The 21464-nt window shown below is 49.1% G+C and overlaps 1 protein-coding gene across 2 annotated transcripts in view; it reads left to right on the plus strand.

The window, feature by feature from the left end:
* The window catches only part of PLPP3 (phospholipid phosphatase 3), a 94082-nt gene that overhangs the window by 63435 nt on the left and 9183 nt on the right, over positions 1 to 21464 (plus strand). For both annotated transcript variants that reach the window (XM_005665388.3, XM_003127971.6), the window contains 3 exons: positions 917 to 1197; positions 1614 to 1671; positions 13714 to 13890. In XM_005665388.3, the coding sequence (XP_005665445.1) occupies positions 917 to 1197; positions 1614 to 1671; positions 13714 to 13890 (516 nt within the window). The remainder of the gene's footprint in view (positions 1 to 916; positions 1198 to 1613; positions 1672 to 13713; positions 13891 to 21464) is intronic.

Consider the following 21464-nt stretch of genomic DNA (forward strand, 5'->3'; position numbering starts at 1 on the left):
CCTGCAGCATAGGGAGGTTCCCAGGCTAAAGGTCAAATTGGCACAGCAGTTGCTGTCCTACATTGCAGCCACAGCAACGCCAGACCCCAGGCACGTCTGCAACCTACAGTGCAGCTCATGGGAATGCCGGATTCTTAGCCCACTGAGCGAGATCAGGGATGGAACCTGTGTCCCCACAGATCCTAGTCCGGTTCATTACCACTGAGTCACAACAGGAACTCCCTCCTTGATTCCTCATTTACTTTTTTCCTATAACTAAATATTTAATTATCTCTCTCTGATTAAAACAAATATATATATGTGTGTGTATATATATACCTATGTATACATATTGTATGTGCATGTATGTATAATACATTTACATATTATATGGTTTATATGTGATATATTTACATATAAATATATTTGATTGCATATTTTTCTTGTTACAAAGGTACTGTATGGCCATGTAAGCCTTTTTTTAAAAACGGAAAAAACTGACCTTGTTTGCACTTTGATCTTTTCTCTCATGCATATTTGTTTATATTCGTTGTTTTTGTTGTTTTTACTTTTTAAAAAAATTTATTATTTTTTAAATTTTATCGGAGTTGACTTACAAGGTTGTATTAGCTTCAGGTGTACAGCAAAGTGAATCAATCATCCATAAATATATATCCATTCTTTTTTCCCATATAGGTTATTGCAGAATATTGCATAGATTTCCCTGTGCTATACAGTAGGTTCTTGTTGGCTATCTTTTCCCATGCATATTTGTGTCTGTATACTTAAAACATAGAAAATAGAAAACTGGAGTTTTCTGGCCTATGACCTGCAGTTACATACTGAGCATCGTCTTATGCCACTGAATATCCTTCACAGCCTCACTGTTGATGACGGGTCTCAATATCGTCTGACTTCCCTGTGGGTTGCCTTTCAGATCATCACGGGGGAATTCTACCGCATCTATTACCTGAAGGAGAAGTCCCGGTCGACAATCCAGAATCCCTATGTGGCAGCCCTCTATAAGCAAGTGGGCTGCTTCCTCTTCGGCTGTGCCATCAGCCAGTCCTTCACGGACATTGCCAAGGTCTCCATAGGGCGCCTGCGTCCTCACTTCTTGAGCGTCTGCAACCCCGATTTCAGCCAGATCAACTGCTCCGAAGGCTACATCCAAAACTACAAGTGTAGAGGCGAGGACAGCAAAGTCCAGGAAGCCAGGTGAGATTCCACCTCGTGAGGCACTGTCACGTTCACACCTTTGCTGCAGGCAGTTCAGTAAACACCTACTCCGTAAAATGACAGGCTCAGTGCTGGGCCTGGGTGTAGATGGTGAATAATGCAGAGTCCCATTGTTCAGGAACTCACACTCAAATGGTTGAGACAGATAGTGAATAGACATTTACAAGAGAGCCTCGCTAAGTCCCTCCAGTCATTTATTCATTCTTTCATGTATTCATGCATTCACGGATATCTGCTAGGTTCCAGGCAGTGTGTCCAAAGCATGACCAAGGATGCAAAAATGGACAAGGCAGTGCCGCTCTTGGGGGTTCACAGTCTAGGGAGGAGAGACAGATGGACAAACGTGTCTCGAGGATATGAATACGGCCCTTACCCGCCCTCTCTTGCTCTTGCAGGAAGTCCTTCTTCTCTGGCCATGCCTCCTTCTCCATGTACACTATGCTGTATCTGATGGTAAGTACTCTGCCTCTGATTCCGATGGAGTCTAGCCCCAGCTTAAATCCTTTCTCCACAGAGAGCACTCACATGTTTAGGGACAGACCTCACTGGGAGATCCTTAGAAAAGAGGTTCGCTAGAAGAATTAGCTTCTATTCTGAGCTCTGCCCCTGTGTTAGCAGCAGCTGTCTTACTTTCCAGGCTTTTCCCATTTTCAAATAAAAATGCTCTTTGCGGTGGCTGCTGGAGAAGGGTTGAGCACCCACTTTGGGATTAAGTGATAAAGGCACCGGTATAACATTTTATGGTAACAAGCACTGTTTCCTGAAAATCCATTAACTCGGCCGATCCTTTCAAGAACCTTGTAAGTAGTTTCATCTTTATTGTGGGCAAGGATCACTAAGTAAGGCTCAGAGATGTCAACTGAGCTGCCAGAATTTACATGGACACCAGAACTAATGCTCAAATCCATGCCTTCTGATCAAATTCCTCGTGGTGTTTGCCGTGCCAGTCCTCCGCAGTCCTCTACTGATGGGAAGGCTTGAAAAAATCATAATCCAGGAGTTCTCAGTGTAGTTCAGTGATAATGAAACCAACTGGTATCCGTGAGGATGCCAGTTTGATCTCTGGCCTTGCCTTGTGGGTTAAGGATCCGGTGTTACCGTGAGCTGTAGTGTAGGTCACAGACGAGGCTTGGATCCCACGTTGCTGTGACTGTGGTGTAGGCAGACCCTTAGCCTGGGAACTTCATATGCCACAGGTGTGGCCCTAAAAACAAACAAACAAACAAACAAAAAAAATCGTTATCTGGCTCCAGAGTGATTTTTGACTTTTCCAGACCCTTTCTGCATGCTTGGACACACGTGACTATGACTTCAGAATAACCCAGTGCAATAAGAAATCCTTAGCCCTATTGCTTGGGTTCAAAGACCAAGGCCCAGAGAGGATATGCAGCGTGTTATGGGGCCTTCCGCTAGTGGTGGAGCCAGGATCTGCCCTGGTCGCAGGATGCCCTGGCCGTGGCCGAGGTCCTGCCCTGACTTCCTGGAAACTCCAGGACAGTGCAGGTGAAGCGCCCTGCTCCCCTCCAGCTGCCACGCAGACAGGGCTGGTCTGTTTCCCTTTGTCAGTTAAATGTGGTCCCCCTGCCTTTCCTCTCCCCTTGAATGAGGTCCCTGTGCCAAGGCACTTCCTGCTTTCAGCTGCTCTGGTGGGGTTCAGAGCGGGAAGGCGCTGAGAGGTCGGTTGTCGCCCAGAGGAGCATAAGCTGTTTGGAAAAAGAGCGTTTTGATGCCGACTCATTTAAAAAACATAATTAGGAGGTGGAAAAAACAGCAGAGAGTTGTTTTGTTTCCCCAGTCCTTACCAAGTCTGGAGGCCTCCGGGCTTCCCGTTACCTAGGCTGCAGAGCTGAGAAGTGGGCCCCAGCCTCTCTAAAAACATGAAATGTAGATTTTATTGCTTCATGTATAACCCTTCTCACCCTTCTTCATTTCCTTGTTGTTGTTTTTGTTTTTTGCTTTGCTTTTGGAAAGGGCAGTTTAGCAAGGACAGTTCAGTTCCTTTTCCATTTTTATATTTTACCCAGGGCTGGAAGCAATTTTACAAATGTGATTTCAGTGTTTTGTAAAGTAGAAGTGCTGACAGGTTTCTGGTGCCCTCTCTGTGCCAGGCACTGTGTTGAGCTCATGCTGTAACTTATAAATTCTCTCAGTAACTGAAATGAGATGTGTTTTGGTTACACTGCTTTCAGTTTTAAACAAATAAACCTGAATCTAAGGGGCAGGAAAAGCCTTTGAAGGCTGATCTTTATGACTCCAGCGTGGTTGTATGTTGTTTTCTTTGTGCTGCGCAGCAGAAAACAAAACCAAGCAAATCTCTGCAGGGTAAACTTAAAGAATATAAGCTCCAGGAGTTCCCTGGTGGCTCAGTGGGTTAAGGACCTGGTGTTGTCCTGGCTGTGGCTCTGGTTACAGCTGTGGCATGGGTCCCATCCCTGACCCGGGAACTTCGGCAGGTGTGGCCAAAAAAAAAGAATAAAGCTCCAACCCCAATTTCAGATTTCACTTGAGGGCGACCTACCTTTTTTCAGATCTGCTTTAATGGGTGAGAAGAAGCCCTCATACCCCTACCGCTCGTCGCCTCCTACCAGCTATGATTATGGCACGAGCTGTCTCTGGGGCTGATGGGTGAGTGGTGGGTTGTGATGAGATGTTTATTTGCATCTCTGAGGAAGGAAAAAAATTATAGTGCCTTTATATTCCAGGAAGGAAGGGAGAGAGGAAAGGAAGAGAGTGGGAGAAGGAGAGAAGTCTCCTTAATCCTTCATCTCTGAAGTGTATTTTTACACACAGTCCCCCGTGTGCACACCACACACTCTTAGGAGCTCTTGCAAATATTCACACATTCAGCGTCCATATCTCAAAGACGCCCACAGGTACACTGCAAACACAGGGCTCTCTCTTTCTTTCTTTTTTTTTTTGTGCTATTTCTTGGGCCGCTCCCGCGGCATATGGAGGTTCCCAGGTTAGGGGTCGAATTGGAGCTGTAGCCACCAGCCTATGCCAGAGCCACAGCAACGCGGGATCCGAGCCTCGTCTGCAACCTACACCACAGCTCACGGCAACGCCGGATCATTAACCCACTGAGCAAGGGCAGGGATCGAACCCGCAACCTCATGGTTCTTAGTCAGATTCGTTAACCACTGCGCCACGACGGGAACTCCCAGGGCTCTCTATTTCACTCAAAGATAATCTTGTCCTGAAACACCCTTTGAAGGTAAGGGCTAAACAAGTAAAGAGGACACCGCTCTTCACCTGGGCTCCTTTTTATGAGATATACACAGAAATCTCAGCCCTTCGGAAGTCCAAGTTGCAGTTTCTATAAAGGAAGTTTGAAGAACACCACTGCCACCTGTTTGGGGGAATGGGAAATCCTGAAGCCCATCAGAGAAGCCCCTAGACCCTCCCATGATGCTTTCATGTTGGGCAGCAGGAAGTGCCCGAGTTGGACGCATGAGAGTCTGGCCTCCCCCGGGTCCTACAGGCTTCTGTTAAGGTAGCCTGTGATCCGCAGCTTCCTTGCACCCTTGAGGAGAATCCCATTGGAACCAGCTGGCTGTGGCACTGACAGCGTTTGCCTTTAGAGTTGGGCAGACCTAGGTGATTCTGGCCGTGCCACTTACTATTGGTGGAACCGTGAGTTGGTTGCTTAGGTTTCGAACCTCACTGCACTCATCTGTCAAGTGGGGACAAGTGTGTCTGTTTTGGTAGAGTTGTGGCCCTGCTCTCCCCATCTGTTACATATAAGAGGGAAAACACGGTGTCTACTGATGTCTCAATCTCTGTGGTTCTGTTTGAGGTTCGGGCTACCCTTGGTGCCGAGAGGGAAGATGGGAAGCCATCAGATACTAGCTTAGGCCCACATTCCTGTGGAGTTCAGAGAGTGGCAGACCAGAAGCACCGGCCATGCCTTCTCCAGAGCTTTTGGCACCAGCCGCCATCTAGAACCGCCCATGGCTTTGGAGGGCGCTCCATGTTGGGTTTTGATTTGTGAATTGGATAGCTTGCAAAAACCATGCCCCAAACACCAAATTATCTCTGGGCATGGAAGCTTAAGGGTGAGGTTAAGCCTTGGTAGAGATTAATGCAAATCTTAATCAGAGAAATCCACAGTGTATTTAACCATAAACGGTGCTTCCTACCCTCAAGCCCTGGTCTAAACTCCGGAGGACCAAACCACATTTGGATTGGCCCGGCACCTACATGGTCAGGGATTGAGGTTGACCTGGCTATCTGGATAAAATGCCAACACTGGAGCAGGCACCGATTCACGTAGCATACCTGGAGTTACCTCTGTTGTACCAGGCACCCTGCCACCTCCTCGGGCTACTAGATGAATCAGACCTGGGCCTTGCCCTCAAGAAACTCACTTGTGCTTTCAACATTCATCATTCAGCACATATTTAGCAAGGGACTATTATGCACCAAGACCTGTGCTAGGGGCGGGAATATAGCAATTGGCAAGGCATGGTCATGGCCCTTGGGGAGTTCATTCTAGAGGAGCAGGTAGACAATGATGATAGTCTGGTCCATGGTGCAGGAGGGGACGAGGGTGTATAGGTTATTATGGAAGCTCAGAATTGCGGCACCCTTGCTAAGCTGGAATGGAAGGTGAGAGCCAGGAAGGGCTTCCCATATGGTAGTCCTGTGAAAGTGAGAGGGTTGGAAGAACTACCTGCGCGCAGGTGGAAGGAGGATGGTGGTGAAAATCTGCAGCTTTGATGGCCGGTAAGAAGCAGGGCGTGGAGGGCATGCTGAGAGCTGAGAAGACTCCTGGAGTCATCAGTCCCAGCTCCTCCTTTTGCAGCTTAGAGCAGGATCAGCAGCAAATTTGCATGAGGCCTTTCCCAGCCTGGAAATCTGCACGTGGCTCCTCTCCTTCCTCAGGCCACTTTGTCAGAGAAGGCTTCCCTGGCCACCTGCTCCTGTACTCCCGAACTCCCTTTGCAGCCTTATTTATTTATCCCCGAATTTCTCACCATCTGGTATTCTCTGTATCTCCACCAGGGAAACTACAAGCTTCATGGAAGAGAGGTTTTTGTCTCTTGATTCACTGCTGTATCTCACTTCCCCAAACAGTATCTAACACTTAGTTAGGTATACAATGCATTTTTTTTTGAGGGGGGGGTCTTTTTGTCTTTTTAGGGCCACACTGGTGGCATATGGAGGTTCCCAGGCTAGGGGTGGAATCGGAGCTGTAGCCGCTGGCCTATGCCAAAGCCACAGCAACGAGGGATCTGAGCCGTATCTGCGACCTACACCACAGCTCACGGCAACGCCAGATCCTTAACCCACTGAGCGAGGCCAGGGATCAAACCCGAGTCCTTGTGGATTCTAGGTGGGTTCGTTAACCACTGAGCCATGACGGGAACTCCCAGTGCATGTTTGAGGAATGAGTGGATGGATGGATGGATGGATGGATGGATGGATGGATCCATCCTGGGTCTTCTGATCTCCCAGGCTGTGCTCCTTTCCATTCCAGTCAGTGTTCTCTTCATCTCCTCATCACTGATGCGATAGATCACAAAGGGCCTGTGTGATGTAGGGAAGGTCTTTGCTGCCTCTTGGCTGAACTGTTTACCCCTTGACTCCTTACATGGTGCCGTGAGAAATGTGGATGCGTCCAGGGGGTGTCGGGTACCAAGGAAACCGGGAAGTGGCTGTGTTCTGACAGCCATGTTCTCCAGCCTGTGGTTGTTAGTCATTGAGGTTTTGTTCACAGTGTTTAGAATCCCAGACCAGTGGGGTCTGGTACGCCCACGAGACATGCCCGCAGATCCTGGGAGTGTCTGGTGAAACCCCTTCCAGGAACAAGATTGTTGTTTACAAGGGGGAATAAGCCACTGTACCAGATGTTTTTCCTCTTCTTCATCTCTGCCTCACCCATCCACCCATCCACCCACCCATCCATCCATCCATCCATCCATCCATCCATCCACCCATCCACCCATCCATCCATCCATCCACCCATCCACCCATCCATCCACCCATCTATCTATCCATCTAGCAGTTTCTGAGTACCCGTTCTGTGTCAGACCCTGTGTGAGCACCTGGAGACACCAAGAGAGCTCACATTTTGTGAAGAAAGGCTGGAAAATAGATAGCTGCAAAGCAGTCAGTTAGCATGCTCTCCTGAGCTTGAGATCAGGTCACAGACTCTTCTCTAACTCTTCCCAAAGCTGTACACCTGTATTTCTGACATGGGTATTGTAAAAGTGTGTGACAGATGAGTTAGAGGAGGCCACCGTTCCAAATGTCCCATTCAGGTTGCCCTTTAGTCCATGACAGTGTGTAGTCCCCTCAAATTGCTTCTTTTCTCCAGAGACAAAAGTCCAATGTGAAAGACCAATAGCTGGCACTAATTCCTTACGGAAGCCAGTTGATTTCTGTGGTTAGAACATGGACTTTAAAAAGGCAAATCTGGGAGTTCCTGTTGTGCCTCAGTGGGTTAAGAACCCAACATAGTGTCCACGAGGGTGCAGGTTTGATCCCTGGCCTTGCTTAGTGGGTTAGAGAGCCAGCATTGCCTCAAGCTGCAGCATATGTCATAGATGTGGCTCGGATCTGGCGCTGATGTGGCTGTGGCATAGATCAGCAGCTGCAGCTCGGATTTGACCCCTAGCCCGGGAACTTCCATGTGCAGCTGGTGCAGCCATAACAAGAAAAAATAAATAAAAGGCAAATTTTACTCAATGTAGATCATGGCCCGTTGTTACCTTGAGCAGGGAGCATGGCCTCTTTTGTCCTTGATCTCTCCATCTGTAAAATAAGCAGGATGGTTGTGACAATTGCCGATGATGTATTTTCAGGCACCTTGCTCGGTGTCTTAATGCTCAGCAAACCAGCCATTCTTTTTCTCCCCTGATAGTGACAGAAAACAAGACCCGATTCCTTTTAAAGGAGAAAAATCAACTCCAGACTCCTCTTGGTCCCTAAAGTAGTGGAATAACTTCCCAGTGTCGAGTCAGTCACCAGGCATGTGAACCAGAGCCAAGTGTGAACCATGGAGGAGATGGGAGAAGGGAGAAAGTTTCTCCTGGTGGGTATCAGCGATCTGGGTAGACTTCCAGGAGGAGAGCGGGCGGGGACAGAGGAAGGACAAAAGCCTCCTTCTCAGTCTTAGCCCAGAGCTCCCAAGAGCAATGGAAATGAAGCCAGAGGACAGTACAGACCTGTTTCACCAGTATGCAAATCGTGTAATGAAGCCCAAATGACTTAGCTAGAACCAGGGAGGCTCACCCCCGTCTGACCTGCTGGTTCAGCCCCAAGGGGGAGGGGGAGGAGGACGAGGAGGAGGAGCCAGCTGGAACTCAGACCTTTCTAAGGAGGTTTTGTTGGAATCCCATAGGACCCCAGTTTTGAAGCTCGGACCAGGAAGGAGAAGGGACTGCTCACTGGAGTGAATTCTGGGTGCCAGGGACTTTCACCCCCGGGGGCGGGGAACAGACACACACCCTTCTGGTGCAATCTCCATGTCTGCCACCCAGCAGTTCTATTTAGCAATTGGAAGAAAAACTTAGTCCCAGAAAGGGACTGAAAGATTATTCTTTTCTGGTGAAGGAGCTTATATTCTCCATGCCTGTGTCTTTCATTCAGTTTTGAACAGAATGGATGCTCACAGCAGTTTTTTTGTTTTGTCTTTTTAGGGCTGCATCTACAACATATAGAGGCTCCCAGACTTGGGGTCTAATTGGAGCTGTAGCTGCCAGCCTATGCCACAGCCACAGCCACAGCAACGTGGGATCTGAGCCGTGTCTGCGACCTACACCACAGCTCACGGCAGCGCTGCATCCTCAACCTACTGAGTGAGGCCAGGGATCGAACCTGCGACCCCATGGATGCTAGTCAGATTTGTTTCTGTTGAGTCACAGCAGGAACTCCCACTTTTTTTTTTTTTTTTTTTTTAAAGTGAACGAATCTGCTTATGTCATAGAGGAGAAAGCAGAAACTCAGAGAAGCAGAATGCCTTGGCCAGGTTCAGACAGCTAGTGTGTAACAGAGAGAAGATTCCAACCCAGTTTCTCTGATGGCAAGTTAGACACTTTCTACAGCAGCATCACACTGATGCTTAGGAAGTGGATTCTCTGGGCCCAGAGGCCTTCATACTGATGGGGAGGTAAGACCCAAAGAGGACAGGAGCTCAGGGCTGCTGACCCCCATGAGAGGTCAGCGTGATTGAGGCTTTCTGATTTTGTCCAGCTCTGCTCACCCCTTTCTGTGTGTGTGTGTGTGTGTGTGTGTGTGTGTGTTTTGTCTTTTTAGGGTTGAACTGGCAGCATATGGAGGCTCCCAAGCTAGGGGTCAAATCGGAGCTGTAGCTACCGGCCTACACCACAGCCACAGCAATGCTGGATCCAAGCCACCCACAGCTCACGGCAACACTAGATCCTTAACCCACTGAGCAATACCAGGGATCGAACCTGAAACCTCATGGTTACTAGTCAGGTTCGTTAACCACTGAGTCATGACAGGAACTCCTGCTCACCCTTTTTTAACCATGCTTTTCAGAGTACCTGGGGCTTTGGTGAAGCCCCTGCAGGAGTTTTGATTCTGGGAAAGATTCCTTCCTGTTTGTTCTAGGACAGCACATTGCACCCTTGGGGGCGGGAGGTTTGACTCTCCTGACCCCCAGAGCATCCCCAGGGGAGCAGGGCATTCCAGGAGCTCCTGACCCATCCTGGTGATGCCCTGGCCTCTGGCCTGGAGAGAGCAGCTCATGTGAGCTGGGCTACAAACTGGCAAAATCCCCTCCTTTCGGTGGTCAAGACCGGAGTGAGGTGGAGAATGTTGTTATCACACCCTTTGATCAACCTCAAAGCCGGTTGCCCTCTGCTGACTCCTCAGATCAGAAGTAGTCACTGGGTGAAAGGTCATTGTGCCATGTCTTTAGTAATTTACTTGTGGTGGTGAAATCAACCAGCGTCATGGAGTAAATCACCTTTCGAGGTGAAAGGGTGACACAGATTTTTGAAGAGTGCCTTGAGTGCCTGTCTAATGCCAGGCGGGGTGCTGTGATGTCTCTTTCGTTTGTTTGGTTGGTTTTTTTGGGGGTTTTTTTTTGTTTGTTTGTTTTAAATTATAGTTGATTTACAGTGTTGTGCCTATTTCTGCTGTACAGCTTAGTGACTCAGTCATACATATATATACACACTCTCTTTCTCATTATCCTCCATCATGTTCTCTCCCAGGAGACTGGATGGAGTTCCCTAGGCTGTACAGTAAGATCTCATTGCTTATCCATCCTAAATGTCATAGTTTGCAGCTACTAACTCCAAACTCCTAGTCCATCCTGCCCACTCCCCCCTTGGCAGCCACACGTCTGTTCTTTCTGTCTGTGAGCCTGTGTCTGTTCTGTAGGCAGGTTCATTTGTGCCCTATTTTGGATTTGTTTGATCCTGGCCACCCCTTGAAGGAGAGGTACTGTCGTGTCTGTTTCACAGATAAGAAGACTGAGGCTTAGAGAAGTTAGTCAGTGGTGGGGCTGGCACTGGAATCGGGGCTGTCTCAGATACCCTCTCAAATTCACTTTAACCTGGAGCCCCGCTGCAGACACCACATATCGATCCTGAGATCTTGAAACATCTCTCGATAAATGTGTTAGTTAAGGATGGATTGGGGGGAGCAAGCTTCCACCTGCCCCCTGAAATTCCCTGTCTGCCTGCTTCCCAAAGGGATTCGTGCCCCACGATAGCCCCCTGCTCCTTTCTCATTCATAAGCACTCCCTTCCTGAAGCTATTCTGATGACAAGCCTCTTCCTCCCTCCTCAAGTTCCTCTCCTATATTTATTTTTTTCTTGTATTAAGCTCCAGCCGTAAGCATCTGAGTCAGTGGGAGGGGAGATGTGTGCCTCGTCCGGTTGGGAAACCCACCCTTCCTCTGCCTGGAGATCTCCAGGACTGGTGACCTAAAGTCTACATGGAGGGGGCGGGGAGAGTTGGAAGATTTTTTTGAACAATCATTGTCTGAGGATCTGCAGATATTTAAATTGAGAGAAATGAGAAAATCTCAAAGATGCCAGGTTCAAGTTAAGGAAAGTGGTTAGGGAATAAAATCACCTGTTTTTTATTTGATCTACGTTGTCACCAGTCTGTGCTACAGCCTGTAAGATAGTGCTTGTTCTACTTATTTGATATGTGTCTCAGATAGGAAACTGAGGCTAAGTGAGGTTTTTTCTGATGAAAAATCTTACTCTTTCTGTTAACCGCTCTACCCCTGTCCATCCACTGCCAGGAGTGACTGGTAGCGACCGCACTGCAAATGCGGCCGTTCTTGTTGCCTGAACTTGCCATTGTCCTAAAGACCATGATGAGTTGGAACCACCAACACCATCCCCATACTCACTCTCAGAAGGAAGAGTTTTTTTTTTCTTTCCTTTGTATAGCTGCACTTGTGGCATATGGACATTCTGGGGCCAGAGGTCAAATCAGAGCTGCAGCGGATGGCCACAGCCATAGCGAAACCGGATCTGAGCTGCATCTGCGACCTACATGGCAGCTTGCAGCAATGCCAGATCCTGAACCCACTGAGCAAGGCCAGGGGTCGACTCTGCATCCTCATGGACACTGTGTCAGGGTCTTAACCCACTGAGTCACAACGGGAACTCCTAGTTTTTTTTAATTGGTTATTTTTTATATGAAAAACCATTGGTTTTTCTAACTTGTTTAGCATCTAGTAACAGTGCATTCTTTATTTTATTTTATTTTATTTTACTTTATTTTATTTTATTTTATTTGCTTTTTAGGGCTGCACCTGCAGCATATGTAAGTTCTCAGGCTAGGGGTTGAATTGGAGCTATAGCCACCGGCCTACACCACAGCTCACGGCAACGCCAGCTCCTTAGCCCACTAAGCGAGGCCAGGGGTCAAACCTGCATCATCATGGATACTAGTTGGGTTTGTTTCCGTTACGCCACGATGGGAACTCCACTTTATTATTATTTTTTTTTATTTGTTATTCTTCCATTTCCAAGAAGACATTCATATAATTTCATAATGATTCCAAAGTTGCCTGCTAATTTCCAGGTCTGAACTTTTCAACATTGCCTTCCAAGTAGTTGAGGATTCAGTATGAGACACTTTTCCTAGGCGGGCAACAGTGACTCTGGAATCTTCCACTCTTCTGTCCCCGCAGGTCTGGCTGCTGGCTTACTCTTCCCTGGCCACCCAAAGGAAGGTGTCCATTTGTCTCAGGAAGGGCAGGGTCCCTCCCTCGCCACTGTCCCGGGCCTATCTTTAGGCCGTCCGCCCCTCGCCTCCGCTCTCTTCCCCTTTCTCTGGTCTCTCCCAGTGCCTTGCTTTGATTTGTAGTCGGAAGTTCCTCCTTGTCCCGTTGCCTCTTCCCCTTCATTTCCCAAGTTCCCACAGGAACCTGAGAAGGAGGTTGGGCCCAGAGGTTAGAACGGAAACTGCAGCAAGATAACTCGGAGGGACAATGCCCAGTTGACGTCATTTCAGCTTCTTTGCCTCGGCTAGAGGTGCCTTGCCTTTTTTTTTTTTTTTTTTTCCCTTTTTTCTTCAGGTTACTCTTCTACCCCACCCAGTCCAGTATCTGTCAAGCTCTCCAGCATCGTCTGGTTGGTTTATGTGTTTCCTCATATCCTTGTGCCAAATCCATAGTTCCAAGCGGTGACTTAGGAACGTGTCCTTTGTAGAGTTGCTTTCTTTTGCAGCAGACACATCCATCCCCTTGTGACTATCATAAGAGCCTCCCCCGCTCATCGTGCATGAATTTCGATGACAGGACTGAGAGGCAGGTAGCCTAGGGATTGCATAGCCGTAACCTCCAGGAAGACACACAACTGCATCGGATGAGTTGTCATCGGTTGTAACAAAAAGGAACTTTGACTAACCCTGGCTACTGTTCTTTAATTGGTTTCAATCAAGAAGATGATAAGAGGAAACTAACATGAAGTGTCTAGTATGAGCCAGGCAGCAGGCTAAGGCCATTCTCATGAAATATTTTCCTCAGCTCTCTTTAGCTTATCTCCCTAAAGAGACTCTATTTTTCCTTCCTTTTTTTTTTTTTTTTTTTTTTTTCTGGTGGGGGTGGGGGCTGCACTTGCAGCACAGGGAAGTTCTCAGGTGAAGGGTCGAATGGGAGCTGTGGCTGCTGGCCTACACCACAAACATAGCAACACTGGATCCTTGACCCACTGAGTGGGGCCAGGGATCAAACCCACATCCTCATGGATACTAGTTGGGTTGTAACCTCCTGCTGAGCCACAACAGCAACTCTCTCTCTCTCTTTTTTTTTTTTTTTCTTTCAGTAAAAGAACTAAAGCTCGAGGTTAAAAAAAATGGACTTGGGGTCAGGTCCAAGTTGAATGCTCTTTCTGTAGTGAGCAACCCAAGGTCCGGGTGGTTCCACATAGTAAGAGTGTCCTGTGTGTCAACCTCATATTAAGATGCAGGTGGGACCAAAAAAAAAAAAAAAAAAAAAAAAGATGCAGGTGAGTGGCCAGTCTCTTAGTGTCTCTTCTTTCTGTCTCCTCCCTCCAGCTGTACCTGCAGGCCCGCTTCACTTGGCGAGGTGCCCGGCTGCTCCGGCCGCTCCTGCAGTTCACCCTGATCATGATGGCCTTTTACACAGGACTGTCCCGTGTGTCTGATCACAAGCACCACCCCAGCGATGTCCTGGCTGGATTTGCTCAAGGAGCCCTGGTAGCCTGCTGCATAGTAAGTAGCCCCTTGTCTCAGCACCACGCAGGGCCCCAGACAGCTTGCTTGTTAAATGTTTCCAGCTCAGTGACCAAAGCCGGGGGGGCTCTCAATTCCTCTGCTTGGTGTCTGAGGAGCCACCCTGCCCAGGACTCCTTGGATGAAATGAGGATGCTCCTGCTGTCCCACCAGCCTGGGAGTTTTAACCCAACAGACCCTGTGAATCCTGTTCTCCATAAACATGGAAGGTTTGGGCTCAGAGCTGCAGCTGTGAGAGATCTGAAATACTGTCCGACTCAGTCCCTCTATCCATGAGGGCCTTTAGGGCTCAAGAGGGGAAGAAACTTTTCCCAGGTCACATGTTAAGGGTCTGAGTCCCTGACTCATGGGCCTCACATGCTGCCTCGGTGGTCACTTACTTTCAGAAACACTTCCCAGCTTCTTGGAAAACATCTGCCCTTCCCACTGTGACCTTTGCAAGACGTGGTCAGACCCTAACCTGGGTGTTGGCTGGGGAAGAAGGAATTTGGTGAAGGCAAGGCCCTCTCCTTGCCTCAGGGCTTTGTACCTCAAGTGACAGCTTCCTGGAGCATGGCCTTGGGATGGACCACATTCGGATTTGCCCCAAATGCTGGGGTTACTCTTCACGCACTCCCTGTCTGACCCCTAGTGAGGGTGAGATGAGAGACCTCTCTGAGCCTTCATCTCTTCTGGAATCTCTGCTTTTCTTGCCTGTTAGAAGTTTGGTTGGTTTTTTTGGTTATTTTTGCTTTTTAGGGCTGCACCTGCAGCATATGGAAGTTCCCAGGCTAGGGGTGGAATCGGAGCTATCGCTACCGGCCTACACCACAGCTCATCTGGCCTACACCACAGCTCATCTGGCAGCGCCAGATCCTTAACCCCCCACTGAGCAGCCAGGGATCAAACCCACATCCTCATGGATCCTAGTTGGGTTCGTTAACTGCTGAGCCACGAAGGCAACGGCTGGTTTTTTTTTTTTTTTTTTTTTTTAAAGACTCATAAAGGTAAACTTTTTTTTCTTTTTTTAATCTGTAAAACATTAGATTTTCATGCTCAAACTTTTGAAGGGCTTATTCAGCAAACATGACTGATCACCTGCTCTGACAGTGTGCTTTCCTGGGTCCTACTTGGGGCGCTCAGCCTGGTCCATTGGGGATCCTAGAATACAGTAACGACTGGGTGTTTGAGCATCACCCATGCAAATGGCATCGTTGTTGGTTTAACCCTTGCTCATTCACAGAGTCACCGAAGAGATCTAGACCAGCCCGTTAGCCTTTCTTTGTTTCTCAGTCCGGCTGCAGCCCTGTGTCTCTGCAGCCACCTCTCTGCTCTCCTGCCTCTGTCACCCTGTGTTGAAACTGTGAATGTGTGTCTCCCTTTAGACTCTTCTTGGGGGACAGGGACCCTAATGTTTTTTCTCCCTGTGTCGCCAAGGCCTCTGTGGAATTCTAGGTCAGAATAAGTAAATGTATGCTAATCAGCCTAAAGCTAGAATCCATGAGTTAATCTGCCCTTTCTTGAGAGCATTCTCTTGAAGGCAGAGGGATGGATAAGGCTCAGCCTTTGTTTTCAAGGAGCTCCTAGTCTGGTTGCGCACAGCCAGGCCGAGCACAGGAGCTATGCAACATGGGTGTGTCACGGGACACGCCAGAGCCCTCCAGCAGGCAAGGGAGGCCTGGCTCTGTGCAATGGGCAAGAAGGGGCAGCAAGTTGGGGTGATCCGAGTGGGCACCACAAGGAAAGTAGCATCTGAGCTGCATGCCAGCCTTGGCCTGGGAACCCTCGCCTAGAGAATGGCTGTTTCGAGGGCTTTACTCATTAGTTTCTTCCTTCCTTTCTCTCTCTCTCTCTCTCTCTCTTTCTTTCTTTCTTTCTTCCTCTCTCTCTCTCTCTCTTTCTTCCTTCCTTGTCAAGGCCAGAAGGGAGAGAAATTAGGAGAGCAAACTATTAATGAGAGCAGCTGTCACTGATCAGCTTGTTCTCTGAAGCTTGGCCCTTTAATGTGAAGTGACAGTGGGGGATGGGTGTTGCAGCCAGGGTAACCCTTTGCTGACTGTGCCCTCTGAGCTTTTGCTCTAGGCAGGAGGTCGGCCCCCAGGGGCTTACTGTGGTCTTTCCTTCTCGGCGCCACTGCCCTAATTAAAGTCTCCTGCACCCCCAATTAAAAAAATTGAAAGGTGGGAGGGGGTCCTTCATAGCCTTCCTCTCTTTTACAGAGCGCTCTCTACCCACAATGAGACAAAGAGTCCAGGAGAACCAGGGTTTGTTTCCGAGAAGGGAAATGAGGGATCTGACTTTTATCCTGTTTGGCTCTGGTGGATGGTAGCACTGGATAGGAATTTGGTCCTGGCGCTTGTAAAGCACCTACTCACTGCTGGCTGTGTTCTAGATCTTGACCTACGGGCTCCTTTTAGGCACATGGACCCACTGTATATTATAGCCATTTTACAGATGAGGTAACTGAGGCTCAGAGAGATGGCTTAAGTCACCCCAGGTCAGAGCTAGTAACAGCTGCTGCTGGGATACTCACTAACTCCAAAGCTTTGCCCTCTGTGCTTGGCTAAGAGGCAGGGTCACTGGAGCAGAGGCGGCCAGAGTTACTTACTCAAAGCAGAAGCAGCGTAGACAGCCGCTTACAGAGCAGAATTTTTAAGGGTGTCAGGGTCCTCCCTGGCTCTTTGGGCTGATCCAGTCACTGCTTTGACTTTTGAAAGCCTGTTTTACAGGGTAAAGCTGTCTAGAGAAGAGGGATAAACATCTTGCCCTGTCTTTTGCCCACTTGGCCCCTGAACACATGAGGGTAGGAACCTGGTCTCATCTACCATTTTTTCCCCAGTGCTGAACTCGCAGCCTGGTCCTCAGGAGCTCAGGGTGCTTACTGGCTTGGAATCCTAGCATTTGAGTGAGCCATTTCATTTAAGCCATGCAAGAGGCCAGGCAAGATGCTGGAGTCAGCCTCAGAGCTGGAAAATGCTCAGTGAGTCACTTCCCATCTTAAGATCTGTCATCCTGGTTTTGAGTGTGAGGAAGACAGAAGCAAAACTCAAGACCCTGGGTTGAGCCAGAGATGGGTTTTGGGAATCAAAAAGCCATGTGAGGACACAGCGTGACAGGAGAGGAGACTGTGAGGCAGATAAATGGAAGGCGTCTGCCTCGCTGGATTTGCAGTTTTATCGGGTGCTTTCCCAGAGTTGTATCGTGTCACTTGCAGCCTAGAGGAGCCTGTGGTTTCTGCTCTGCTGTGTCTTTCAGCAGAACTTTCCCGTAAGAATCAAGGCTCTCCTGGAAAATCCCAAGCAAAGCCAAGTTCCTTCTCACCCATGAATGTGGCTGTTTTCAATGGATCTGAACACAGGGGCATCACCTGAGGTTGGTTAAGAGAACCCAAAAGAGGGAGTCAGGAAAGGACAAGGCCACCACACAGGGAGCCAAGAGACCCGGAATCCGCTTCCCACTCTGCCTGATAACCTCCTAGCCAAGCTTCAGTGGACTCCCCATCAGCAAGGGGAATAACATTTACTCGCATGCATTGAGAACTCGTGTGCGAGCTACTGTGTTAATAAGCACTTTACATCGATCATCTCCAGGCCCTGGAAAGTCCTAAATTGAACCTGACACCCATCATTGTCCTCACTAAAGAGATAAACAAGAGACGGAGAAGGATGATGTAACCTGGAGGGATGGTAGAGGGTAGGGGGTCAGCTCCAGTCCATCCAGCACAGACCCAGCTCTGAAGATCCCAAGCGTGTGTGTGTGTGTGTGTGTGTGTGTGTGTGTGTGTGTGTGTCTGTCTGTCTGTCTGTCTGTCTTTGTAGGGCTGCACCCACAGCAGATGGAGGTTTCCAGACTAGGGGTTGAATGGGAGCTGTAGCTGCTGGCCTACGCCACAGTCATAGCAACGTGGGATCCGAGCCGCGTCTGCAATCTACACCACAGCTCATGGCAACACTGGATCCTTAACCCACTGAGTGAGGCCAGGGATCGAACTTACAACCTCAGGGTTACTAGTTGGGTTCATTAACCACTGAGCCACTAGGGGAACTCCCCAAACCTCTTTTAAGGCCTCGTCTCCTGCTCCTCTCATACCTCCTCACCTCCATGAAAACAAACCTCCAGATTTTCCATCACCCAAGCTCTTCTCTTAAACAGCTGTCCCCTTGTATTGGAGCCCAGTTCCAGTTTCACCCCATCTCTGACGAAACCTTCTGTCTTAGTTTCCATGTTGCTGCTGTAACAAATTACCAAACGTAGTAGCCTAAAACAACGCAAATTTATTTTCTCACACTTCTTGAGTTCTCGATTTCAAACGGGTCTCACTGGGGTAAAATCGAGGTGCTGGCAGGGCTGCATTCCATCTGGAGGCTCTGTGAAGAATGTTTCCTGAAGTCTCCAGCTTCCAGAGCCTGCCCACATTCCTTGGCTGGCGGCCCCTCCACCATGTTCAAAGCCAGCCACATGGCACCTCCATCTCTCTTTCCATCCCTCTGGCCGCTGCTTCCGTCGTCGCATCTACTTCGGTGATTGTGACTCTCCTGCCTTCCTCCTGTGGGGACCTTTGTGATGACATTGGACTCACCTGGATAATCCTGGCCCATCTCCCCATCTCACGGTCTTGCTTCATCACATCTGCAGAGTCTATTTGGCTACATAAGGGAACAGATTCTCAGGTCCTGAGGGTGAGGACGTGGGCATCTTGGGGAGGCCATCGTTCAGTCTTCTGACCTTGTCTTTCTCTGTCTTTTCTAAAGTCAATTAGAAGATTGAGTTTCTGCTCAGTGGGTTAAGGATCTGGGGTTGCGGTGAGCTGTGGTGTAGGTCGCAGGTGCGGCTCAGATCTGGTGTGGCTGTGGCTGTGGTGTAGGCCAGCAGCTACAGCTCCGATTCAACCGCTAGCCTGGGAATCTCCATATGCTGCAAGTGCGGCCCTAAAAAGACAAAAAAAAAAAAAACAAAAGAGAGAGAGAGTTTCTTGTAATGCTCCCATGGCTCTTTGTCTGTTTTACCTACTGTGACAGTCAAAATTGCCTGTTCAAATGTCTGTCTCCACAACTAGACTGGGTGCCTTGATGGCAGCATCCATAGCTGAACCCTCTGGTTCCTCATTCTCGGTGCCTGGTACAGCAGCTGACACACAATAGGTGCTTGATAAGCATCAGTTAAAGAATGAGTGATGAATTAGCTTGTGACCTGCCCTGGAGTCTAGCTTCCTCATCTGTGAACTGATCTTGGAGGCCCTGTGGCTGCGTGACCTTCTTCCCCAGAGATTCCGCAGCCCTGCCAACTTTGCTGTAGCTGAGCTGGCTCTGCCTTGTCAGCCTGCATTGCCCATGTAGGTGGCACCTTTGGGGGGGTTAATGACAATTCTTCAGATCCCAATGGGGGGTACAGTGCATCATTCTAGAAAGTGGGCTCAACCACTGCAAAGCCTTGGGCCACAGCCATGATAGCCAAGCACTTTTACTTGAATCTATGGAGAGTCAGTCCTGGCTCAGCAAGCAGATGTTTCTAGACAAAAACCACATGCTAATCTGGAGCGGGTTTGGTTCCTTCCCGTACTGCTTAGTAGTTGAACCCTTATCAGGGAAGAGAGGCAGTGGCACCCAACACAGACAAAAGCCCTACACGGCGTCATGGATGCCACATGGAGACACAGGCATGCAGGGTCGCATAGGCCTGCACACTGATGTGTCCCTTCGCACATGCGGGCAGAGCGAATAGGACGGAGGCAGAGAAACCCAGAGGCACAGGGACAGACCCAGTCGTACCCAGACACAGACATCCATCCTCTTTCTGTCCCCAGCACTCAGAACCACACATACAGACAGCCAAGGCAAACAGACACATTCTAACCCTGCAGTCCCCGTGCTGTGTACACGTACACACACACACACACACACACACACACACACACACACACACACACACACACACACACGAGTCACCCCTCCCAAGATGTGAACTCTACAACTGGGCTCACCATCCCCACCCCTGGAGCAACCCGGGACCCGGACGGAGTGACAGACATGGGTTCATTTCCTGTCTGGTGACAACTTGCCTATGTGGCCACCTCCTCTCTGACCCCCCAACAGATGCAAATTATGGGGCCCTGGGAGGGGCAGGGCAGGGCCAGGCCGCCATCGCTGTGGGTGCAGCAGAGGAAGCAGCTGCTCGTGAGTTTCATAAACACGTAGTGGAGCCTTTCCTGGTTTTCCTCCTGCGGGGGGTGTGGTGCAGACAGCACTTGCTCTTTTGTGCCGCTGTCTTCCTCCAGGATGTAGGGAAGGGCGAGGGTGTTCTTTGTCTCTGCCCCAGTGAAGTGACCTTGGGAGAAGAGATGGGCTAGAATGTGAATGGAAGGAAGGTTCAGTGATGACAGTTCCCCACAAGGGAAACTGAGGCGCATAGAGAGGCTGGGACACACCCAGAGACATGCAGTGGCAGCGTACAAACCAGATCCGGGCTCCCTTGATCCCGTCTCAAAGACTAAACTAGTGAACCCCAAACATGTGTGGTCCATGCCATGCATTTGTGAGATCTCCTTCTCCAACAGGAGATCCCCATTCTTCCCCTTGGAGTCGCCCCACTGCTGCCTGGGCACAGGGGGATGGACGAAATGACCTCCGAGTCCCTTCTGGCCCTGCAGAAGCCTAATTCTGCCCAGGAGCCTGGAGACTGACCTTGCCACCCTGGCTGCCATTCTCAGGTGGGTGGGGGGTGCCAGGAATGTGGGTGTGGGAGCGAGAAGGAAGCAGAGGCAGAGCTAAACTTTGCTCCCAGTAAATAAGGACAGTTGGCAGAGTTCTTCTAACATCTCCTGTCTCATTCCCCTGCTGAGGCAAAGCGGGTGGATGATGAGGCTGAGACTCAGAAGTGGGGGGGTGTCTTCCTGCCAGGTAGGCATACCAGGCAGGTCACTTCCCCTCAGGTGCCTTTCCCATCCCATGATGTGGGGATGATTGGTCCTAACACGATCTGATCTTTGAATTGAAGATTCAATGAAGTAAAGATGCACCCAGGAGTTCCTCTTGTGGTGCAGTGGAAACGAGTCCAACTAGGAACCATGAGGTTGCGAGTTCGATCCCTGGCCTTGCTCAGTGGGTTAAGGATCCTGCATTGCCGTGGGCTGTGGTGTAGGTCACAGACTCGGCTCAGATCCCGTGTTGCTATGGCTGTGGCTTAGGCTGGCGGCTACAGCTCCAATTCGACCCCTAGCCTGGGAACCTCCATATGTCACAGGTATGGCCCTAAAAAGCAAAAAAAAAAAAAAAAAAAAGATGCACCTAGCTTGGCACCTGCAGCCCATTGATTGAATGTGTATTACATGTTAAGTACTATTCATTGTTTTAAAGATTCAAAGCTGAAACGAGTTGGTCCTTGAGGAGCTTATAGTGCATTAGCTTCCCAACTTGACCACCATCTATAATAAGAAATATCTTACAGCATAACCCAACAGAGGCACACACACCTAAGCAAAATATTTCACAAGACAAGACTTAGGCTTACTATGTGTGATCCATGCTAAAATTTTTTACTTAAACTTTACAAATGTTAGTAGCAGAGTTCCCTGGTGG

The sequence above is a fragment of the Sus scrofa genome, chromosome 6 (genome assembly GCF_000003025.6).
Source record: "Sus scrofa isolate TJ Tabasco breed Duroc chromosome 6, Sscrofa11.1, whole genome shotgun sequence".
In the NCBI taxonomy this organism is placed as follows: Eukaryota; Metazoa; Chordata; class Mammalia; order Artiodactyla; family Suidae; genus Sus; species Sus scrofa.